The following is a 24,474-nucleotide window of genomic DNA, read 5'->3' as shown; positions in this document are numbered from 1 at the left end:
TTTATCAGTTAAACTTTCAAGTGAAGAATTTGGACATGAAAAATAGTCTAAAGTTTGCATATTAATGACAGAATCTTTGACAGATGAGACATTGCCTCATCATTTGCCAGTTATAAAGATTCAATGAGTATTCTCTGAGCAACAAAGCCAACCCAATTTTATTGCTTTGGTAATATTTTAAAAATAGTTTATGGACTGTGATCAGAGGAAACAGGAGGAAACAGGTTTAACAATAATAAAGTAGAAGTGATGACTGTCACATAAACAGTAGCTGGAGAGGTTTATAAAAGGCTGAACATCCATGGTCAGACAAATTCAAAAAACTTCATTTCACAAGTAAACCAGAAACACACTCAGCAATACTATGGCCTGCTGCAACTCCTGCTCCACCAGCTTCTGTGGCTTCCCCAGCTGCTCTGTTGAGGGGAACTGTGGGTCTAGCTGCTGCCAAGACAGCTGTGGGACCAGCTGCTGCCAACAGGGAGGCTGTGGGAGTAGCTGTGGTGGGACCAGCTGCTGTCAACAGGGTGGCTGCGGCATTGGCTCTGGGATCGGCTCTGGGATTGGCTCCGGATCCAACTGTGAGACCACCTGCAGGACCAGGTGTTACGTTCCCGAGTGTTGTGGAGGCGAGAGCTGCCGCACCAGGTGGTGCCGCCCAGACTGCAGGGTTGAGGGTACTTGCCTGCCACCTTGTTGCGTGGTCAGCTGCACTTCTCCATCTTGCTGCCAGCTCCACCACGCCCAGGCTTCTTGCTGCCGCCCATCCTACTGTGGCCAGTCTTGCTGCCGTCCAGCCTGCTGCTGCTACTGCTGTAAGCCCACTTGCTGAAGAGCATTTTGTGACCAATAAGTTGATGTCAACTTTATGTCTGGGATATGATTTTGAAATTGACTAAGTACTCATAAACCCTTGGATTTCAAAGAAATTTTAAAAGTCTAGCAATCCTCTTCTGGCCTGCAACCTTTAGTTGATATCCTAATCTCTGCTACTGAAAACGTTTTAACAGTCCAAACCTAGAATCCTTGAGTATACTGAGATGCTTGGAAATCCTCACACAAAGAAAGAAAGAAAATGTCTCACAACTCAGTAGAATATCTCCTCCTCTTTGACTCAAAAATGTGCTTTAAATTCTCCTTACACAATAATTCTTTGTTTCATAATTTCTTAAATGATACCTGTCAGTAGAGGATTTTTTAAAAATCTCTAATAAATACAGCATGGCAAAATGGTATCTCTTTCTAATTATTGTTCTAGAGACACTCATTAAAATTTTTATTTTCTTTAAAGTGGAAACTTGGTAGATCGAATATGCTTATTTGTTACAAAAGTTTTGTTTTCTTTTTTCTTTCCCTCCTCCAGGGAGGGGGTGAGAGGGAGAAAAAAAAATGCTTGTTAATTGAAAAAGAAGTTTGTAGGCAGTAGGGAAGCAGCTAGTAGAAAGGGAAAGATTAAAGATGAGTGAAAGAGTGTGGATGATAGAGGAAGTAATCTGCTAGAGAAATGAGATTGAATGGGATGTGGAGAGGTTTGCCTTGGCAAAGAGAAGAGTTATCTCTTCATATGAGAAAGAGGTGAAGGAGGACATAGTGGCAGAAAGGATGAGAGTGATGTGAGATGAGGAGGAGGAGGGAAAAAGAGAGCTCTCAGTAAATGGCCTCAATTTTTTCAGTAAAATATGAGACAAAGTCTTCATCTGAGACAGTGGTGGAGGGGGAGCCAGGGATGCTTGAGGAGGTATGAAAAGGTTTGGAAGATCTGCTGTGGTGAGTAGGACAACAACCATTCCCATTTCTGTGGAGAGTTCCACTATTTTTTTAACTTTATTTTAAAATTTTGAACTTAAACTTCAACACGTATGAAAATTTCCAAATCAAAAGAACAAAAAACAATGATTTTGTGTGAAACAGTGAACTATTTCATACAGCTTGCATTTTTAAATATATATTAAATTGAACAATTAACGTGATAATACTAATACTTCTCTGCTTGATTGTATATATTTCTGAACTTACTTTTTGTGCTCCTGTGGATATTTTCAGTATTTCTTTGATGGTTTTTCCCCTTTTTCTTCTCTTTTGTTTTGAAATCCCCCCTTGCAACAAGTTGTAGTTCAGCAAAATCAATTCACACAATGGTTTTGTCTGAAAAGGTGCATCTCATTCAGCATCTCTAATTCACAACCTCTCTGCAAATGGGTTTGGGGTGGGGAATGAAGGGAAGTGGGGAAAAGACCACTCCTTAAGTCACTCCAGTTCCAAAATGAAGAATCACTCTGAATTACTACCACTCCCCCCCCCACAAACACCCCTCTCCTCAATTCAATCAGTTGCTAAATTTCGCTAGTTCCACTTCCTTAACATCCTTTCTATCTGGACTCTTCTGTAGTCACAAGAGAACCATTGCAGTTCAGGCTCTATTCATTTCTTTCCTAGACTATTGGAGTAGCCTCTGAACTGGTCTCCTGGAATCTAGACTCTCCCCCTTCCAGTCTATCTTAAACGCAAGTATGATTATGTCACTCCTCCAAACAAAAAAACTTCAGTGATCCCCTATTACCTTTAGGTTCAATAGAAATTCCTCTATTTATCATTTAGTCCTCTCATAATCTTTAGCCTCCCATTCTAGGCTGATTACATCCTCCTTTCTTTTACATCTTCTTATCAAACTGACATACTTACTATCCTCCACATTATGACATTCCATCTTCTGCCTCCATGTCTCTTCAAAGGTTTTCTCTAATGCTTGGAATGCTCTCCTTCCTTATCTCTGTCCTTTGAAAATCTCAGCTCCCTTTAAGATTCTTCTAGATGGCCACATACTTCGTGAAGCCTTTCTAGATTCCCCTAGTTGTGAGTGACCCCTCCTCAATTGCTTTGAGTGCATGCATATATGTATACACACATATCATATATGTGCATGCACACATGTGTATGTGTATATATGTATATACATATATATATCCTATATTTACTTGTCTGTGAGCATGTTGTACTTCTCAATAGAATGTAATCTCCTTGAGGGCAAGAATTGTCTCATTTTTATATTTGTGTCTACAATGACTAGCTTCATTCCTGTCTACCACCTTGCTGTATGGTTAGCTTCATACTCCCCAACCCCTCCTTCTGCCAGTTCCAACATGCCTAGGCCTTTTGCTACCACCCACCCTATTGCTGACAATTTTAGGTTAGTCACTAATGAAATATAAGGCAATATATCTGGTACATACTAGACTCTTCATGATTTTTCAATTGATTGATGGAATGGAGTGGATAAAGGATTGGCCTTATGGTCATGGAGATACAGCTCCACAATGCACTAGTCCTTCCACCATTAAATGTTAGCTGGGTGACCATGGACAATCACCTGCCTTCTCAACACCCCCAGGAAACTCTCAAACTCTTTTGCAGAGGATTGACCAATCTGTGTCCAATTGCTTGGGTTTGTAACCTGGGGTCCATGAACTTAAAGTAAAAAATTACAATGGTATTTCAATAAAATTCATTTCTTTTGTAGTTTTATATACTTTAATTTATTAATATAAAAATCATTCTGAGAAGGGCTTCATAGGCTTCACCAGACTACCAAAAAGGGGTCATGACACAAAAAAAAGTTAAGAAATCCTGGTAAACAAAAAAATACTTTATAGAGCTAGAAAAATAATTTTTAAATTTATCTGGAAGAACAAAAAATCAAGAATATCAAGAATGAATTAATGAAAAGAAAAGCAAGGAAAGTGGCCTAGCCACACCAGATATAAAACTATATTATAAAGTAGCAATCATGAAAACTGTTTGGTACTGGCTAGGAAATAGAATGGTGGATCATTGGAACAGGCTAGGTACAAAAGACACAGCAGTCAATGACTATAGTAATCTACTGTTTGATAAATCTAAAAACTCCAGCTTCTATGATAAAATTCACTATTTGACAAAAACTTCTGGGAAAACTGGAAAAATAGTATGGCAGAAACTAGGCATTGATCAACATCTTATACCATATACCAAGATAACATCAAAATGACTACATGATTTAGACATAAAAGGTGATACCATAAACAAATTAGGAAAACAAGGAATAGTTTACCTGTCAGATCTATGGAGAAGGAAAGAATCTATGACCAAACAAGAGATAGAAAACATTATGAAATGCAATATAGATAATTTTGATTACATTAAATTAAAAATGTTTTTCATGAACAAAAGCAATACAACTAAGATTAGGAGGGAAGCAGAAAACTGGGAAACAATTTTTATAGCCAATGTCTCTGATAAAGGCTTCATTTCTAGAATATATAGAGAACTGAGTCAAATTTATAAGAATACAAGTCATTCCTCAGTTGGTAATAGTCAAGGGATGTGAACAGGTAATTTTCAGATGAAGAAATTAAAACTATCTATAGTCATATGAAAAATGCTCTAAATTACTATTGATTAAAGAAATGCAAATTAAAAACAACTTTGAGGTATCACCTCACACCTATCAGATTGGCTAAGATGACAAAAAAAATGGTAAATGTTGGAAGAGATGTGGGAAAATTGGAACTGATCTAATCATTCTGGAGAGCAATTTGGAACTATGCCCAAAGGGCTATAAAAACATGTATTCCCTTTGACCCAGCAATACCACTCCTAGATCTACATCCCAAAGAGATCAGAAAAGGGAAAAGGACACACACATACAAAAATATTTATAGCAGCTCTTTTTCTGGTGGCCAAGAATTGGAAATTGAGGGGATGTCCATCAATTGGGGAATAGTTGAACAAATTGATGTATATGAATATAATGGAATAATATTGTGCTATAGAAAATGATGAGCAGGTGGATTTCAGAAAAATCTGGAAAGATTTACATGAACTGATGCTGAGTGAAGTGAGCAGAACCAGGAGAATATTGTACACAGCAACAGTTACATTGTACAATGACCAGTTCTAATAGACTTAGCTCTTCTCAGGAATACAATGATCTAAGACAATTCCAAAAGATTCCAGATGAAATATGACATCCATGTCCAGAAAAAGAACAATGGAGTCTGAATGCAGATTGAAGCACACTGTTTTCTCTCTTTTTTTTTCCTTTCTTGTGGTTTTTCCTTTTTGTTCTGATTCTTCTTTCACAACATGACTAATGTGGAAATATGTTTAATATGATTGTACATGTATAGCCCAAATCAGATTTCACGCCATATCAAGGGGAGGGAGGAAGAAAAAAAAATGGAACTCAAAATCCTATGAAAGTTAATGTTGAAAGCTAAAAAAAAAATTAAATTCAAAAAAAGGAAACTCTGGTAAAGGGTAAAGAGGAATTTCCACACTAGAAACTTCCCATCTCAATAAAATCACAAGTCCAGAAGAGAGGGGGAGAGAGAGAGAGAAAGAGAGAGGGGGAGAAGGGAGGGGAGGTGAAGAGAGGGGAAGAAAGGAGAAAAAAGTAGAGGGGAGGGAGAAAGAGAGGGAGAGAGGGAGGGAGGAAGGAAAGAAAGAAGGAAGGAGGGAAGGAAGGAAGGAAGGAAGGAAGGAAGGAAGGAAGGAAGGAAGGAAGGAAGGAAGGAAGGAAGGAAGGAAGGAAGGAAGGAAGGAAACCAGAAATCATGTACGGTATAAAAATACTATTAAATGGAGTTAAATAATGCACTGAAGAGAAGAGTGCAACAAGAAGAAGCCACAATGATCATGGCACCACATTGAAAGTGGCTCTCCCTTTCTACCATCAAACATTGAGTCCCTTTACACAAAAACCAATTTCATAAGGGTATTTGTACATAACAATTCTTCCAAATATCAAAGCCTTCATTAAGTTTAGTGACCAAGTCTTTAGACTAATGGTCTCCAATTTTTTTTAATTTCACATCCTTATCAGTAAAACATTTTTAGCATATACTCCCAATACATGTACATTTACTTATTCATAAATTATTTGTCTGTATTTATGTACTAATAATTACATATATTATAAAACTTGCACGAATAGAAATTTTAAAAAGATGAGACAAAAATGAAACAATATTTGATCCCAGAGCTAATTGCAGCCAACACAGTTTGTTGAATTGAGGAGCAACATGGTCAAATCAGCACTGAAATAAAATTATTTTGGCAACTATATGGAAGGTGGATTGGAGTGGAGAAAGACCAATAGGGAGGCTATTGCAATTGCCCAGGGAATAGGTAATGGGGACCTGAAAGAGTCTGTGGAGAATAAATGTGTGAGTGGAGAAAAGCAGATATCATGGGAAAGATGTGGAAGTAGAAACAAGAAGATCTGACAGTTGATTGGATATTTGGGGTGAGAGAGAGTGAGGGACAGATGATATGAAGGTTATACCCAAAATGACACTAAAAGTGATAATCTGGCTAACTGAAAAGATTGCAACAGTAATTGGAAAGTCTGCAAGAAGGGTGGATTTGGGGGGAAAGCTGTTGGAATGAGATCCAAGATCTGTTGCAATCTGTTGCTGCTCATCCTAGGAGACTCACTCTTTCTGACCCAAACCAAAAAGAGGAGAAGAAGAGTCTCTTATCTATCACTGGACAGGAGCAAAAAATCAGCCCTCTGTAGGGTGTTGACAGCAGCCAGTCATAAGGTGATCTGGAGGAACCAAAGGTGGCTATGGTGGGAGGCGTAGAGGAGAGATTTACGTAATGGATATCTGTGCAGCTGCTACTAGAGGTGCCTGGGTAGCAGTTTAGTTATATTTGCTCTAAGAAGCAAAAGCCCAGCTTGGAAGGGGGGAGCTTGGTAGCTTTCACAGCAAAGGGAGAGGGCAAAGTAGGTGGATCTTGAGAGATAAGCATAAGTGTGGTTATGTTGGTGCTCTAAATCTGGCTACGGCACAGGGGATAAGATGCAACTCATATTCCCACCCTGCTTAGCTCATCACATATTCCTTGGAATCATGTCACTGACCCTTTGTGGTCAAGCAGTGTTCTGGCATGGGCCCTCAGCCCCTACTTTAAAGACTGCAGTTAATGATGAATCCATGACATCCACACATCAGCTTCCCATGACACTGATATGTCCCAGGAATTAAAGAAATAAAAGGCTGATATTTCTGACTTAATTTAATCCAAGAAGAAGGAAAATCTCAATGTGCTGTACCTTTTAGGTCTGATTAGATGAATGATTTTTAAAAATGGACTGAATATCACAAGTAAGGATCCATGGTTAAGCAACAAAACCATTTTGCTCTGATGAATCACATCTTAGCACCCATCTTTCCAAAACAAAGCTGATCACACATCCATAATGGTCACATTTGGACTACACCCAGACTAAACTTTTATCCACATCCCTTAGGCTTCGAAACAGTGACTCTTAGAATGTCAGAGATATGAGACAACCATAGAGATCATCTAAGCCTACTGCTACTTGTAAACTAGAATGGTTCCTTTTGAGGGTAGAATGTAATTTCCTCAAGGTCTGGGATTGTTTCATTTTTGTCTTTATACTCCCCAGCACCTAACAGGTTGTGTGTTACCTTGCACATCCTGGGAACTTAATAAATGCTTGCTGTTTTATTGAATCAGCTGGTAATTTCTAGTTCCCTGGAGTTGTGAAGTCCGGTCGCCCTCAGGGACTTTGGTGTAAGATACATAATTATGTTACACTAGTTCTTAATGATTCATCTCTCCAAGTGTATGCCTGCCTAGCTCTTCCACAGATCCCTCTAGGTAAAGGCTCTTAAAGACAAAAGATTAATAAGTCCCAAAACAGATCATTTAAACTTCTACTGAGACTTTTATGAAATTAACTTTTCTTCTATTGTCTTACTAAAAAGTTAATTTACCAATCAATGTCCCTGGTACCCCACCTCCAAAACTCTAAGTTTCAGATCTTCATTGATAGAAAAAGTCCCCCACCCATAACTTCCTACACTGATGAGATCATAGATACTACACACACACACACACACACACACACACACACACACACATCTTAGATATCTTAGATGTTCAATAAACATTCTGTGCCCACTTCCCCAACAAAGAAAAAAAGCAGATATAGACATTATTTGTCATATCAATATCTCCCTTGGACTTGTAATTTTCAGGAAGGAAGGGAGTGGAATCATCAGTGTATGGAATGCCCATTTTGGAAACTCTCTTCATGGATGCAGATCATCAAGTTCTCTGTTACTTAGAAGTTTAAGGGGTTTCCTAGGGGCAATGAGAGGTTAAGTAATGATAATGATAGTAGTAATAATAAATAGCATTTATATAGTGCTTAAAGGTTTGTAAAGCACTTTACAATATTGTCTCATTTTATCCTTACAACAACCTTGGGACGCAAGTACAGTTATTATCCCCACTGTAAAGATGAGGAAACTGAGGCAAAGAGGTTAAGTGACTTATCTAAGGTTGTATAGCTAGTGAGAATCTGGGGCAAGATTTGAACTTGGGTCTTGTTGATTCCAGGTCCACTACTCTATCTACTGTACCACCCACCTGCCTAGTATACAATATGATACAACATGCTAATATAATATAATAATTTGGTATGGCATAATATCATATGATGTAATATAAGATAACTATTATTTCTATAGCACTTTAAAGTCTGTAAAGCACTTTTAAAATCCCATTGTGTTCTTGTTCAGTCATTCAGTCATGTCTGATTCTTGGTGACTCCATGAACCACAGTATGACAATATTTTTTTTTAGGCAATTGGAGTTAAATGACTTGCCCAGGGTCACACATCTAGTAAGTGTCAAGTGTTTGGTCTGAGGTCAGATTTGAATTCAAGTCCTCCTGACTTCAGGGCTGGTGCTCTATCCACTGTACCACCTAGCTGCCCCCATAGCACACCAATATTGTCCATGGAGCTTTCCTGGCAAAGATTCTGGAATGGTTTGCTATTTCCTTCTCCAGTAAATATCCCATTAGATCCTCACAACAACCCTATGTGGAGATGCTATTATTATCCCCATTTAACAGATGAGGAAAGAGGCTATGTCTTGCTCATGGTTACACAGCTATAATGTATCAGGGCTTTAACCCAAGTTTTCCTGATTCCAAAGCTGGCCTGCTTTCTACTACACCATACTGGTATAAGCCCATTCCTGGGTTTTTAACTAAAAGTGACAATTCACAACCTCAAGGCTACAACCCCATCCCTCACTTCCAGGACTTTTCTTATAACCTTCTCTTGTTGGCTAAAATAAGATGTGCCCTTAGAGTAGAGGATGTGGGATCCTAGTGGCACTGGTGCATTCAGGAATATCTATCAACCATAGTGGATATACTCACAGTAAATTTTGAAGGGTTAATGCTGAGTAATAGTAACCACCTCTGAAGGTAAAACAGCACCCCACCCCCACCCCACGAGCAAAGGCCAGATCCTGCTTGCTCTGGCGCTGTGCATCCAGTGAACTCTAATAGGTACTGATGATGATGGTAATGATGATGTTGATGTTGATGATGATGATGAATCCTAATTGTAAACTAAATATAATCAACTTTCAAAGCTTTCTGAACAATTTGATTAACAGCTCTATTGGTGTCTCAAAAGCAAACTGTTTAAGATCAAAATAAGGAAGAGCTATTAAACACTGTGTAAGCAACAGCTGAGAAAGCCATATAAAAGGTATAACAAGCAAGGAGACACTTAAATTTGAGAAACTTCTCTTTGCCAGAAACTTCCGGATACCATGGCCTGCTGTAACACCTGCTCCACCAGCTTCTGTGGCTTCCCCAGCTGCTCTACTCGGGGGAACTGTGGGTCTAGCTGCTGCCAAGACAGCTGTGGGACCAGCTGCTGCCAACAGGGAGGCTGTGGGACCGGCTGTGGGACCAGCTGCTGCCAACAGGGAGGCTGCGGCGTTGGCTCTGGGATCGGCTCTGGGATCGGTTCTGGGATCAGCTCCAGGATCGGCTGTGGATCCAACTGTGAGACCACCTGCAGGACCAGGTGTTACATTCCCAAGTGCTGTGGAGGCGAGAGCTGCCGCACCAGGTGGTGCCGCCCAGACTGCAGGGTTGAGGGTACTTGCCTGCCACCTTGCTGTGTGGTTAGCTGCACTTCTCCATCTTGCTGCCAGCTCCACCACACCCAGGCTTCTTGCTGCCGCCCATCCTACTGTGGCCAGTCTTGCTGCCTTCCAGCCTGCTGCTGCTACTGCTGTAAGCCCACTACCTGCTGTGAGCCTACCTGTTAAAAAAAAAACCAGCATGTCAACCCCATGGAGGACACCATGTGTTTGAATTGATCACCTTCTCACCCAATGCTGCAATTTTTGACTCTTCATCCCAGAAGATTGCTTCAGGCTACATGGCAGAGCTCAGCTGCTATTCCCCAAAGACAAAAAAAAAATATGAATATAGCCCAGGACACAGAAAAAGAAGGTCTGTGTATCATACAAGATGTTGAAGGTTGCTGTTGGAACCTGACCATCTGGGTTTAATTCTTGCTTCAGTCCCTTAGTGGTTGTATGACTGACTTCATTTCTATGAGCCTTAGTTTTCTCTTCCATAAAAGGAGTGGGATGGCCTCTGAGGTCCCATCCACCTCTACCTCTATCTCTAGCTCTGTGATCCTATGGTCTTTTTAGCAAAAACTCCTTGCTGCTCACCAACGTCCCCTTCCTGAGGATCCCACAGCCAATTTCTTCTTTTCAGAAGTATCTATCTTCAGAACACCTCTTCCATCTCACTGTTCCTCCTCTGGACTATCAAATCTCACTTTACCTTGAAAAGAAGATAAAATAACCCAGTCAAAATAAATTACATAATTTCTGGCAGATAATTTTTTCCTTTTTTTCTCATTGTTCAATGGACATTAGAAGTAGATTTCATGGGAAGCTAGATTCAATTCAACATATATTCCTTATACATCTAATGTATACACACAAGAGATGGGTGATAGGTGGGACTCTGACCCAGGTCTTCCTGGCTCCAAGACCAGTTCACTTATCCACTATGCCACAGGTACTTCTCAGAGGCAAAGAACTACGACCTATTCTAAATTCTCTAGATGAGCCCCACGATAGAATGTCAGTAAGTGAATAATGTAAAAAGTTATTCTACACAGCTAATACAGGCTAAGTATAGTAAGATGAAATAAGACTAGGTCTCTGACCTCATGGAGCTTACAGTCAGGTGGAGATAAAATAGGGACATGGATTATCCATAGAACAAAATGAAAAAAGAGATGTCGTAATTATTCGGTCACTTTCAACTCTTCAGTGCCCCATTTGTGGTTTTCATGGCAAAGATACTGGAGTGATTTGCCATTTCTTTCTCTGGTTCATCTCGCAGATGAGGGAAAGGAGGCAAACAGGCTTAAGTGACTTGTCCAGGGTCACACAGCTAGTAACTATCCAAGAACAGATTTGAACTCAGGACTATGACTCTTCCTGATTACAGGCCCCATGCTCTAATCACTGTGCCATCTAGCTGCCCCCAAAAAGACACAGCTTCATGTATTAGGTAGAGGGCTAGAACTTGAGTCAGGAAATGTTTGAATCTCACCTTAGGCATTTACTGGCAATATTGTTCAGTCATTCCAGTTGTGTTTGAATCTCTGTGACCCCATTTAGGGTTTTCTTGGCAAAGGTACTGGAATGGTTTGCCATTTCCTTCTCCAGCTCATTTTACAGACTAGGAAACTAAAGCAAAAAAGGGTTAAGTGACTTGCCCAGGGTCATACAACTAGTAAGTGCCTGAGGCCAGATTTGAACTCATGAAGGTGAGTCTTTCTGATTTCAGGCCTGGTGCTCTATCCACTGCAGCAATATAGCCATGGACACAATCATTTAATGCCTTTTGACCTCAGTTTCCTCATCTGTAAAACAGAGTAATGGTGTCACAGTATTTACCTCACAGCATTATCATGAGGATTAAATTAGATCACTTAAAAAGACTTTGAAAGCCCTAAGCTACTGTAGAAATGCCATGTATTATTATTTTATTAGTTTGCTTTTTTCCCAAATATCCTCTCCCCATACATTATCTTTAAAGAAATAAAAGGATCAGGACTAGTCTTGTGATTTTATAGGTAGAAGGAACTCATAGATGAAGAAACAGCCTCTACCAAAAGCAGATTAGATGAAGAAACTTCTTCTGTCAACAGCAAATCAGCACCTTCTCTGCAACTTACAGCATTAAAAGAGCCCTGAGAGGTCAAATGACTTACTCAGGATCACACAGCCAGTATGCCTGAAGCAGGACCTGAACCCAAGTCTTAGTGATTCTAAAGCCAGTTCTCTCTCCATCATGCTATAATTTTCTCTCAAAGATGATCACACATAACCAATTCTAAATTCTCTAGTTTAATCCCTTGTTAGAATTAACAAGGTAAATTAACACTGTAAAAAATGATTCTATTTGTGTCTTGCCATATAACTCAAGGAGGTCAGAAATAGAGAGATCCCATCTACACCAAAATATTTATAGTAGCATTTTTTTGTGTGGTTTAAATAATTAGAAATAAAGTAAATGTCAATTGATAAGGAATGGTCAAACAATGTGATATATGGATATAATGAAATACTACTGGGCCATACGAAACAATAATAAAAGGAGTACAGAAAAACATAGGAAATTATGCATTGATGCAAATTGAAGTAAATAGAACCAGGAAGACAATATACAGTGTGCTCCTAAAGCTTAAAAGCACTAAAACTTTTGGAACACCTTGTACATAATAACTTCAGCAATGCAAATGGAAACAACAAACTACAACAACATAAAATTGAATGTGGGAGGAGGAAAGAGCACCTGACTTCGGATCCTACCTTGGATGCTCACTACTTGTGTTACTTTGATTAAATCACTTAATCTCCCTGGGTCTCAGTCTCCTCATCTATAAAATGAAAGGGTTGTAGTATATGACCTTACAGGTTCCTTTCTTAGCTCCAAGATGTAGAGAATCCTGAAGCTCTGCAGATTTTTAGTTAAGTTTCAAGTTGGGGTACAAAGAAGAGAGGAGAAAATATACCTTTCTCCCTTTCTTTCAGAAGTGAGAGACTATGGATGTGGAACATTGCATATACTGTTAGACTTGATTGATAATGGCTATTTTTTTATTTTAATTTTTTTTTAACTAACCTGCTTTCTCTTTCTCTTTCCCTGGGGAGGGGAGCATGGAGAGAGATATTTAGAAATAAAAATGATATTTTAAAAATCAATAAATTTTTAAAAACATTTGTACTTTGCACGTTGTGAGCATTCAGTAACATTTACTGAGTTAAGAAGTATTTCTCTTATGCTTCACCACCTCAGCTTTTTTAGAAGACAGTGTCAATGAACACAAGCTCAGGCAGGTTTGATAAGCTATAAAGACATTGAGTATGGTCTTCTAGGTCAAAGACTGTGTTTGCTGCTTTAGGTTCAGTCAAGTACAGCAAGGCTCAGCAGCAGTAGGCTATCTATTGGGTGATAGGTTATTTTTAATTAGATTTTATTGATCACATTGTATTTTATATTGCCTACATTTCCCCTTGTAAACCTCCTTCTACATTTCTAGAGAACCATCTCTTATCACAGTTCCACCCCCCCAAAAAAAAGAGTAAGAAGAAAAGAAAAAAAAATTGCAAAATCAAACAATGCATGGATGATAAATTGTTTGGTTAAGTAATTGAGTGGTGGATCAGTGGAATAGAATAGGTACACATACACAGTAGTAAATAATTATAGTAATCTAGTGTTTGATAAACCCAAAGTTCTAAGCTTTTGGGACATGAACTCCCTGTTTGACAAAAACTGCTGTGAAAACTGGAAAGTAGTTTAGCAGAAACTAGGTATGGTCCAACATCTCACACTGTATATCAAAATAAGGTCAAAATGAGTACATGATTTAGATGTAAAGGATGATACCATAAGTAAATTAGGGGAGCATGGAGTAGTTTACCTGTCAGATCTATGGAGAAAGGAAGAATTTACGACCAAGCTAGAGGTATAGAGCATTACAGGATATAAAATGGATAATTTTGGTTATATTAAATTAAAAGGTTTTGCACAAGCAAAACCAATGTGACCAAAATTAGAAGGAAACATTTTACAGCAAATTTCTCTGATGAAGGTCTCATCTGTCAAATATATAGAGAATTGAGTCAAATTTATAAGAATATGAGTCATTCCTCAACTGATAGTCACAGGATATGAACAGGCAGTTTTCAGATGAAGAAAGCAAAACTATCTATAATCACATGAAAAAATTATCTAAATTACTATTGATTAGAGAAATTCAAATTAAAACAACTCTGAAGTACCATCTCACACTTATCAGATTGGCTCAGATAACAGAAAAGGAAAATAACAAATGTTGGAGTAGATGTGGGAAAATTGGCACACTGATGCATTGTTGGTAGAGTTGTGACCTGATCCAACCTTCTGGAGAACAATTTGGAACTATGCCCAAAGGGCTATAAAACTGCATACCTTTGATCCAGCAATGGCATTACTAAGTTTGAATTCTAGCAATTTATTTTTAAAAGGAAAAGGACGTATATGTACAAAAATATTTATAGCAGCTTTTTTAGTGGTGGCAAACAATTGGAAATTGAGGGGATGCCTATCAATTGGGGAATGGCAGAAATGGGGTATATGATTATGATGGAATGCTATTTTGTATTAAGAAATGATGAACAAGATACTTTCAGAATAACCTGGAAAGATTTATGTGAACTGATGCAAAGTGAAATGAGCAGAACCAGATAATATTATATAGTAACAACAATGTTGCATGATGAGCAACTGTGAATGACTTAGCTGCTCTCAGCAATACAGTGGTCCAAGACAATTCTGAAGGACTTATGATGAAAAATGCTATATACTTCCAGAGAAAGAACTGATGGAGTCTGAATGCAGATTGAAGCATATTTTTTTCACTTTATAATACACTTTGAAATCTGATACACCTAGGCCACCTTCCTTCACTTTTTTTCATTAATTTCCTTGATGTTGTTGACATTTTGCACTTTCAGATGAATTTGGTTATTATTTTTTCTAGCTCTACAAAATAATTTTTGTTAGTTTGACTGTTATGTTACTGAATAAATAAATTAATTTAGTAGAATTGATATTTTTGTTATATTGGTATGGCCTGCCAGTGAGCAATTAATATTTTTCCAATTGTTGAGATCTTACTTTCTTCGTGTGAAAAGTATTTTGTAATTATGTTCACATAGTTCTTGAATTTGTCATAGCAGGTGGACTCCCAAGTATTTTATTTTGTCTACAATTATTTTAAGTGGAATTTCTTTTTCTATCTCTTACTGCTAACCTTTGTTGGTAATATATAGAAATGCTCATTTGTTTGGGTTTATTTTGTGTCTGTGACTTTGCTAAAGGTTTTCATTATTTCAACTAGGTTTTTTTTAGCTGATTCATTAGGATTCTCCCAGTTTACTATATCATCTGCAAAAAGTGATAGTTTTGTTTCCTCATTGCCTATTCTAATTCCTTCTTTTTTTTCTTTTTTTCTTCTCTTATTGCTATAGCTGGCATTTCTAGTAGAATATTGAATAATAGTGGCATAGGGGGCATCCTTGCTTCACTCCTGATCTTTTTGGGGAGGCTTCTAACTTCTAACCATTACAGATAATTCTTGCTGATGGTTTCAGATAGATTCTACTTATCATTTTAAGGAAAGCTCTGTTTATTCCTATGCTCTCTAGTGTTTTTAATAAGAATGAGTGTTGTATTTTCTTTTTTTTTTTTAGGCAACTGGGGTTAAGTGACTTGCCCAAGGTCACACAGCTAGTAAGTGTCAAGTGTTTAGTCTGAGGCCAGATTTGAACTCCGGTCCTCCTGACTTCAGGGCCGGTGCTCTATCCACTGCACCGCCCAGCTGCCCTGAGTGTTGTATTTTCTAAAAAGCTTTTTCTGTATCTATTGAGATAATCTAATGGAAATCACATGATTATCTCATATAATTTTTTGTTGTTTTTGTTATTGACATAGTCTATAATAATTTTCTAATATTGAACTGGCACTGCATTGTTTGTATAAATTTCAGCTGGTCATAATGTATGATTTTTGTGGTATATTGCTGTAATCTCCTTGCTAGCATTGTATTTATTTAAAATTTTTGCATCAATATTCATTAGGAAAATTGGACTATAGTTTTCTTTCTTTCTTTCTTTCTTTCTTTCTTTCTTTCTTTCTTTCTTTCTTTTTTTTTTTGACTCTTCCTGCTTTAGGTATCCACACTGTATTTGTGTGATAAAAGGAATCTGGTAGGACTCCTTCTCTGCCTATTTTTCCAAATAGTTTATATATTATTAGAACCAGTGGTTCTTTAAATGTTTAGTAGAATTTACTCTGTGAACCATCTGGTCCTGGGAATATTTTTTTTAAGGGAGCTCAATTATGGCCTATTCAATTTCTTTTTCTAAGATAGGATTATTTAGATATTCCATTTCTTCTTCTGTTAATCTATGCAACTTATATTTTTGTAAATATTCACCCATTTCACTTAGATTGTCAAATTTAGTGGTATCTCATTTGGCAAACTAGCTCCTAATATTGCTTTAATTTCACCTTCATTTGGTGGTACATTCACCTTTTTCATTTTTGATAATTGTAGTTTGGTTTTCTTTCTTTTTTTAATTCAATTAACCAATGATTTATCTACTTTATTTTTTTTCATAAAACTAGCTCTTAGTTTTGTTTATTATTATTTTATATTTTATTTGCTTAATTTATTATTTTATTATTATTAAATTAATTTATTGTTTTATGTTCTTTTTATGATGATGATGATTTTCTTACTTTCAATTTTGTTAATCTCCCCTTTAATTTTCAGAACTTCCAAGCTGATGTGTCATTGGATGTTTTTACTCTACTCATTTTCTAGGATGTTTTTTAGTTGCATGCCCAATTCTTTGATCTGCTCTTTCTGTTTTATTTATAAAAGCATTTAGTGATATAAATTTTCCCCTAAGTACTGCTTTGACTACATCCCATAAATTTTGTTATATTGTCTCATTGTTATCATTCTCTTTAATGAAATTATTTATTGTTTCTGTGAGTTCTTTTTTGACCCATTTATTCTCAAGGATTAGATTATTAGTTTCTAATTAATTTTAGTCTATGTTTCCATGACCTTTTCTTGGATATAAGTTTATTGTATTATGGTCTAAAAAGGATGCATTTAATATTTTTGCTTTTCTGCATTTGTTTATGAGGTCTTGATGACCTAGTACCTGACCAATTTATGTTAAGGTGCCATGTGCAGATGAGAAAAAGGTGTTGTTCCCATTCAATTTTAACTTTTCTAAAATTCTATTCCTCTCAACTTTTTTTCTTATTTATTTTATGGTTAGACATTCTGACAGGGGAATATTGAGGTTCTCCACTAGATTCTAGTTTTTAAGTCATTCTGCTTTCTGATTCCATTTTATGGGTGAGTTCATCCCATTCACATTCACAGTTATGATTGTTTAGTGTATATTTCCCTCCATCCTATTTTTCCCTATTTATCCTCTCTCTCTCTCCCTCCCTCCCTCTCTCTCTCTCTCTCTCTTCTCTCTCTCTCTCTCCTCTCTCTCTCTCTCTTCTCTCTCTCCTCTCCTCTCCTCTCCTGTCCTTCCCTCACTCCCTTTACCCTCATCAAAAATCTGTTTTGCTGCTGACCACTACCTCACTTAATCCATTCTCTCTTCTCTCAGCAACCCCTTCTCTCTGTCTTTTGTTTGTTTGTTTTTGGTAAGGCAGTCGGGGCTAAGTGACTTGCCCAGGGTCACACAGCTAGTAAGTGTCAAGTGTCTGAGGTAAGATTTGAACTCAGGTCCTCCTGACTCCAAGGCCAGAGCTCTATCCACTGCACCACTTAGCTGCCCCAATACCCCCTTCTCTTATACCCTGTTAGGTGAGATCAGTTTTTATACTTAACTGAATGTGCGTTATTCCTTCTTTAAGCCAATCCATTGAGAGTAAAGTTCAAGCATTTGCCAACTACCATTACCACCCATTTGCCCCTCCACTGTAAATGTTCTTTCCTCTACACCTTTTTCATGTGAAATAATCCCCACCCCATGTTTCCTTCCACCTTCTCCCAGTATATCCCTCTTTCTCACACCTTAATTTTAAAAAATCATCCCAGAATAGTCAACTCACACCCATGCCCTTTGTCTATGTATATTCCTTCAAAATGTCTTAATAATTTAAAAGTTTTTGGAAATTATATGTATCATCTTCCCAGATAGGAATATAAATAATTTAACCTTATTGATTCTCCTTTGGTTTCTCTTTCATGTTTACCTTTTTACACTCCTCTTGCATCTTGCATGAAAGCAAAATTTCCTGTTCAGCTCTGGTCTTTTCATCAGGAATGTTTGAAAGTTCTCTATTTCATTAAACATCTGATTTTTCCCCTGAAGGATTATAAACAGTTTTGCTTGGTAGATTATTCTTGTTTGTAATTCTAAGTCCTTTGCCTTTCAAAATATCGTATTTCCAGCATTCTACTCCTTTAATGAGGAAACTGCTAAATCTTGTGTGATCCTGACTGTGGTTCCATAATATTTGAATGGCTTCTTTCTGGCTGTGTGAAGTATTTTTAACTTGACTAGGGAGTTTTGGAATTTGATTACAATATTTCTAGGAGTTTTCATTTGGGAATCTCTTTCAAGAGGTGATTGGTGGATTATTTCTATGTCTATTTTACCCTCTTGTTTTGGGATATCAGGGCAGTTTTCTTTGATAATTTCTTAAAAGATGATGATGGGGACCTTTTTTTGATCGTGGCTTTCAGAAAGTCCAATAACTTTTAAATTATCTCTCCTGGATCTATTTTCCAGGTCAATTGTTTTTCCAATTAGATATTTTACATTTTCTTCTATTTTTTTCATTCTTTCTGCTTTATTTGATTGTTTCTTGATGTCTCATGGAGTCATTAGCTTCCATTTGCCCAATTCCAATTTTTAAGGATTTATTTACTTCAGTGTATTTTTGTACCTCTTTTTCCATTTGGCTAATTCTCCTTTTTAAGGAATTCTTCTTTTCAGTGGGTTTTTGTGCCTCTTCTGTTTTGGCTAATTTGGCTAATTCTGTTTTTTAAGGTCTTATTTTCTTCAGCATTTTTTGTGCCTGTTTGATCCAGCTGTTGACTCTATTTTCATAATTTTCTTGCATCACTCTCATTTCATTTCCCAATTTTTCCTCTAGCTCTCTGATTTTTTAAAATCCTTTCTGAACTCTTCCAGGAATTCTTGTTGGTCTTGTGTCCAATTCACTTTTTTTTTCTTTGAAGCTTTGCTTGTAGCTTGCTTTGACCTAAGATCACCAGGTACTAAGCATGAAAGGTAGAATTTCAACATAATTCTTCTGATTCCAAAGTCAGTCCCTTGTAGCACACTGACTCCTTCTCTAGGGCTTCTAGAGCATGAGCAGCTATATTTTCTAAGCTTTGCCTTTCCTAGGTTGGCTGTACCACTTTATTTGTCTAATGAGTAGAGTAAATGTAGATTTTCTCAATAAAAACAGCTCTGCATCCCCACCTCCTAGAGAACACCACTTCCTTCTTGAGTAAACTATTTCACTGATCCCTGATCACATTTGTTACCTTTGTATAATGGATCCAGTCTTTTATGGGTAGGCATAGGCATTTTTAGAGAATTTTACCTGGTTTTTATGCAAGGAATAAACAATATATAATAGATCATCTATTGTGTGTCTTCCTATTAGTAGGTTCTCTTAGACCCAGGCCATAAATATGTAGGCATTCTCCAAACTCAAGAGTTGCAATACAAGGACAATGCAATTAGTCCCTCTGTTGGCTGTTCCTCCATAGTTTTCAAAGGGAGTGTAAGCAATACAGCACATTCAGTGTTCATTGAGTAGGCATTGTGCTAGGCATTAGTCCCCTGCTTTCAAAGAGCTTACTTTCCATTAGTGGAAAACAATATGAGCACAAAAATTTAAATACAAAATAAATGCAAAGTGGATATAAGGCAATTTGCTAGGGGAAAGAGGGGTGGTGTAGGGAGCATTAGTACTAGAAATGAAATATCAGGTTAAGTATCCTGTAGGAGGTAGCCCTTGAGCTTTGAAAGAAGCTAAGAATTCTATGAGGCAGAGGTGAGGAGGAAGTGCATTCCCAGAATGAGGGACTTCCATCAAATAATAAAGAGTTATATGAGCAGAACCAAGAGAATATTTTGAACAATAACAGCAATATCGTTTGAAGAATAACTGTAAATGACTAAGCTATTTTGAATATTATAAATACTCAAATCAACTACAAAGGCCCTATGAAGGAAGATGTTATTCACCTCTAGGGAAAGAAAAACTAATAAATACAGTTGTTTATAATATGGTTTTACTTAATATAAATATGTATATACATATTTATACATATACAAATATATGTGTATATATATATACATATATATATATACACATACGTGTGTGTGTGTGTGTGTGTGTGTGTGTATGAAATGTTGGTCTTCTCTAGTGCAGGTTGGCAAGGGAGGGAGTTCAGAACTTAAAATGGAACAAAATTAAATTTAAAAATATTAGATTTCTCAGCTGCTGGTACAATCCTTAAGAAAGTTCTTCTGGGTAGGACAAAAAACATGGGAAATGTTCATATAAATGTTTTGTAAAGTTCATAAGACAGATGTGACAAAAAAAGACAAGCAGAGTGCATAGAACATTCCCTTTGAATTTAGATTCTGTGTAGAAATTATTTCATCTGGGTTGTGGTATGGTTGGCTGGGTTATACAGGGTCAACAGAGGCACAGAAAACTGTGAGGGAGGTGAACCCCCACAAGGATACTGACTCCCTGGACAGAGGGGAAATATTATGGTCACAGGACCTTGGGGGATGGGACTAGGCAAGGTAACAGGAATGCATTACCAGAACAGGCTGGAAAAGGTTCCTGAATCACTGTGAGAAGGAACTGACCACCCCTAGTTAGCAGCAACCTGGGACAAAGCTCCAACCTGTTTCCGGCATGCAGCACTCCATCTCCCAAATCTGAATATTTCCACTAATTGTCCCCCATGGCTGGAACTCCCTCCCTCTTCATCTCTACCTCCTAGTCCTCCTGGCTTCCTTTAAATCTCAGCTAAAGCCTCACCTTCAGCAAGAAGTTTTTCCCAGTCCTCCTTAACCATAGTTCCTTCCCTTGGGGACTGTTCCCAGTTGATCCTGCCTATATCTTGTTTGTATATAGTTATTTGCATATTGTCTCCTTCCTTAGACTGTGAGCTCCCTGCCAACAGGAGTTATTTGGTCCTTGCTTTGTATCCCCAGCACTTAGCACAGTGCCTGAAGTATGGTAATTTGTTGTTTAGTCTTTCATTCATGTCTGACTCTTCATGACCTCATGGACTATAGTATGCCAGGCTCTTCTGTCCTTCACTATCTGCTGAAGTCTGTCCAAGCTCATAATATAGTAAGTATTTAAAAAATATTAGTTGACTGAGTCACAGTGACCCCAGGAGTTGCAGCTACTCCCTGACACACACTAGCTGTGTAACCATTGGTAAGTCACTTAACTCTGAGTGCCACCAGACAACTTGAAAAAATTTAAGGTATGCTATGCTCAAAGGGCTATAAAACTGTGCACACCCTTTGATCCATCAATACCACTGCTAGGTCTATATCCCAAAGATGTAAAAAAAAAGAGAAAACAACCTATTTGTACAAAAATATTCATAGCAGCTTTTTCGTGGTGGCAAAGGATTGGAAATTAAAGGGATGTTCAACAATTCGGGAATGGCTGAACAAGTTGTTGTACATGATTGTGATGGAGTACTACTGTGCTTTAAGAAATGATGAGCAGGATGCTCTCAGAAAAACCTAGAAAGACTTACATGAAATGATGTGAAGTGAAGTGAACAGAATCAGGAGAACAGTGTACACAGTAACAGCCATATTGTTCAATGGAGAGCTATGAATGATTTAGCTATTCTTAGCAATACAATGACCCAAGACAATCCCAAAGGACTCATGATGAAGCATAGTATCTGCCTCAAGAGAAAGAACTGATGTCATTTGAATAGACTGAAGCATGCTATTTCTTTCTTTTGTTATTTTCCTTTTGAATCTTCTAGTACAAAATGACTAATGGGGAAATACTTTATATGAATAAAAAAGTGTTAGTTATAGATAAGTTGCCAATCTGGGTCAACAGAGGGATTCCCAAACTCTGAGCCAACTACACCAATGAAGTAACAGAGTCACCTCTGGGAGAAAAAAGAAAAGGCAATCATTCCAATTCAAAAATTGTGATCCAGTCATCCTATCATAGGACATCTTCACCTGTACAAAAAGCAGGTTGAGACTGGCCTTTTAATGACAGGACTCAATGGATGGAAAACCTCAAACTTATTCCACAGAGCAAAGAACAGATTTAATTAGACTTAATTAAATCAAGGTGATTTTTTAAAATGCTATTTATAATTTTCACAATACCTTGGTATTAGCCAATCAGAGATTCACCATGCAGCTGGCAACAAGGAAAAAATGCTAAATATTTGGTAAATACAGCTGCTGGAGGTATATAAAGGGCTGGTGGGACAAAGGACAGTCACATTTCAGAAACTTCTCTTTACTAGAAGACAAGAAACTGAGCTCCAGACACCATGGCCTGCTGCAACTCCTGCTCTACCAGCTTCTGTGGCTTCCCCAGCTTCTCCATTGAGGGGAACTGCGGATCTAGCTGTTGCCAAGACAGCTGTGGGTCCAGCTGCTGCCAACAGGGAGGCTATGGGCTTGGCTATGGGTCTGGCTATGGGTCTGGCTATGGGCTGGGCTCTGGCTCTGGGATCGGCTGTGGCTCCAGCTGTGAGACCACCTGCAGGACCAGGTGTTATGTTCCCGAGTGCTGTGGAGGCGTGAGCTGCCGCACCAGATGGTGCCGCCCAGACTGCAGGGTTGAGGGTACTTGCCTGCCACCTTGCTGTGTGGTCAGCTGCACTCCTCCATCTTGCTGCCAGCTCCACCATGCCCAGGCCTCTTGCTGCCGCCCATCCTACTGTGGCCAGTCTTGCTGCCGTCCAGCCTGCTGCTGCTACTGCTGTGAGCCCACCTGCTAAGGACCAGGATCTATGGTTTACAAAGAAATTGACATTTGCAAGAAATTGATATAAGTTGAATGCACTATATAGTAGAGTTACGAAGATTATGAAGAAGCCTTGGTCTTTCCTGTTTTGAAAATGCATTTAAAAAAATTTTTCAAATGCATTCTTCTAAGACTTCCATAGGCTGAGACAATCCACAAACTGAAGATGGATTTTTCTGCAGCATCTTGATCTTCAGAAAACACTTAAAATTGGCACAGAACATTGTCCAGTTGCTCTTTATTTGAACATTTTTTTCTATTCTCTTAATTTTTCTCCTATTTTATTTATTCTTGCATATCCTCTGTTAATTTCAAATAAAGTCTGTTAGCCTGCAAAGGAAATTTGACCATGGTCTTTATTTTATTTTTAAATGTAATTACATTTGGAGCTCATGCTGCTAGGTACTACAGTGCAGGGGTGGTAAACCTGTGGCCTTGAGGTCGCACGAGGCCCTCTAGGTCCTTGGGTGTGGCCTTTTGACTAAGTCCAAGTTCTACAGAGCAAGTCCTTTTATTAAGGGGATTTGGTCTGTGAAATTTGGATTCAGTCAAAGGGCTGCACTTGAGGACCTCACATGTGGCCTTGAGGCTGCAGGTTCCCCAGCCCTACTATACTAGATAGAGAGCTGGACCTGAAGCCAGGAAGACCTCAGTTTGAATACTACCTTAGACAACTAGTTGTGTGACCCTGAGCAAGTCACTTAACCTATCTGTGCTTCAGGTTTCTCACCTGTAAAATGAAAGTATTAGACCTGATGATCTCTAGGCAGTTAGGTGGAGCAGTAGATAGAGTGCCAGGCCTGGATTCAGGAAGACTTGATTCAAATCCAGCCTCAGATACTTATTGGTTGTGTGACTATATAGGCAAATCATTTAATCCCTCTCTGCCTCAGTTTCCTCAACTGTAAAATGGAGACAATAATAGCCCCTACCTTTCAGGGTTGTTGTGACACTGGTGCAGGCCATCATCTCAAGCCTTGATAATTTCAATAGCCTATTGGGCCAGAAGGTCTGCTTTTCTTAAGTATCTCCCCACTCCAAAGCATGCTCCATTCTACCACTAAAGCAAGTTTTCCAAAACACAGGTCCAGTCATATCACCTTTTTATTAAATAAATTCTGGTGGCTTCCAATTGCCTCCAGGATCAAATACAAAAACCTCCTTCCTATTTTTCTAGTCTTCTCACACCTTACTCCCTGATATGTACTCTGTGATCCAGTGACACTGGCCTCCTTGCTGTTCCACAAACAAGATGCTCCGTCTCTCAGCTGTGGGCATTTTCTCTGGTTAACTCCAATGACTGGACCTCTCTCCCTCCTTTGCTCCAACTCTGCTGATCTCCCTTTAAGTCCCAACTAAAATCCCACCTTCTACACAAAGCCTTCCTAATCCCTCCTTAATTCCAATGGCTCCCCTCTGTTATTTCCTATTTATCCTGGATATATACCTTGCTTGCATCTATT

The 24,474-nt window shown here is 38.2% G+C and overlaps 3 protein-coding genes across 3 annotated transcripts; all 3 read left to right on the top strand.

The window, feature by feature from the left end:
* The first annotated feature begins 364 nt into the window (after positions 1–364).
* On the top strand, positions 365–832 carry LOC110215648 (keratin-associated protein 9-3-like). The gene has a single exon (XM_020997264.1). The coding sequence runs from the start codon at positions 365–367 to the stop codon at positions 830–832; it is 468 nt and encodes a 155-aa protein (XP_020852923.1).
* Positions 833–9,645: 8,813 nt separating this feature from the next.
* On the top strand, positions 9,646–10,152 carry LOC110215949 (keratin, high-sulfur matrix protein, B2C-like). Its single transcript, XM_020997814.1, has one exon. The coding sequence runs from the start codon at positions 9,646–9,648 to the stop codon at positions 10,150–10,152; it is 507 nt and encodes a 168-aa protein (XP_020853473.1).
* Positions 10,153–22,532: 12,380 nt separating this feature from the next.
* LOC110215641 (keratin-associated protein 9-3-like) lies at positions 22,533–22,985 on the top strand. Its single transcript, XM_020997260.1, has one exon. The coding sequence runs from the start codon at positions 22,533–22,535 to the stop codon at positions 22,983–22,985; it is 453 nt and encodes a 150-aa protein (XP_020852919.1).
* Positions 22,986–24,474: the final 1,489 nt, after the last annotated feature.

Source organism: Phascolarctos cinereus, unplaced genomic scaffold (genome assembly GCF_003287225.1).
Source record: "Phascolarctos cinereus isolate Bilbo 61053 unplaced genomic scaffold, phaCin_HiC Scaffold_5;HRSCAF=322, whole genome shotgun sequence".
Classification (NCBI taxonomy): domain Eukaryota; kingdom Metazoa; phylum Chordata; class Mammalia; order Diprotodontia; family Phascolarctidae; genus Phascolarctos; species Phascolarctos cinereus.
The sequence above is the reverse complement of the archived record's forward strand: the minus strand, read 5'-3'. Positions and strand labels throughout refer to the sequence as shown.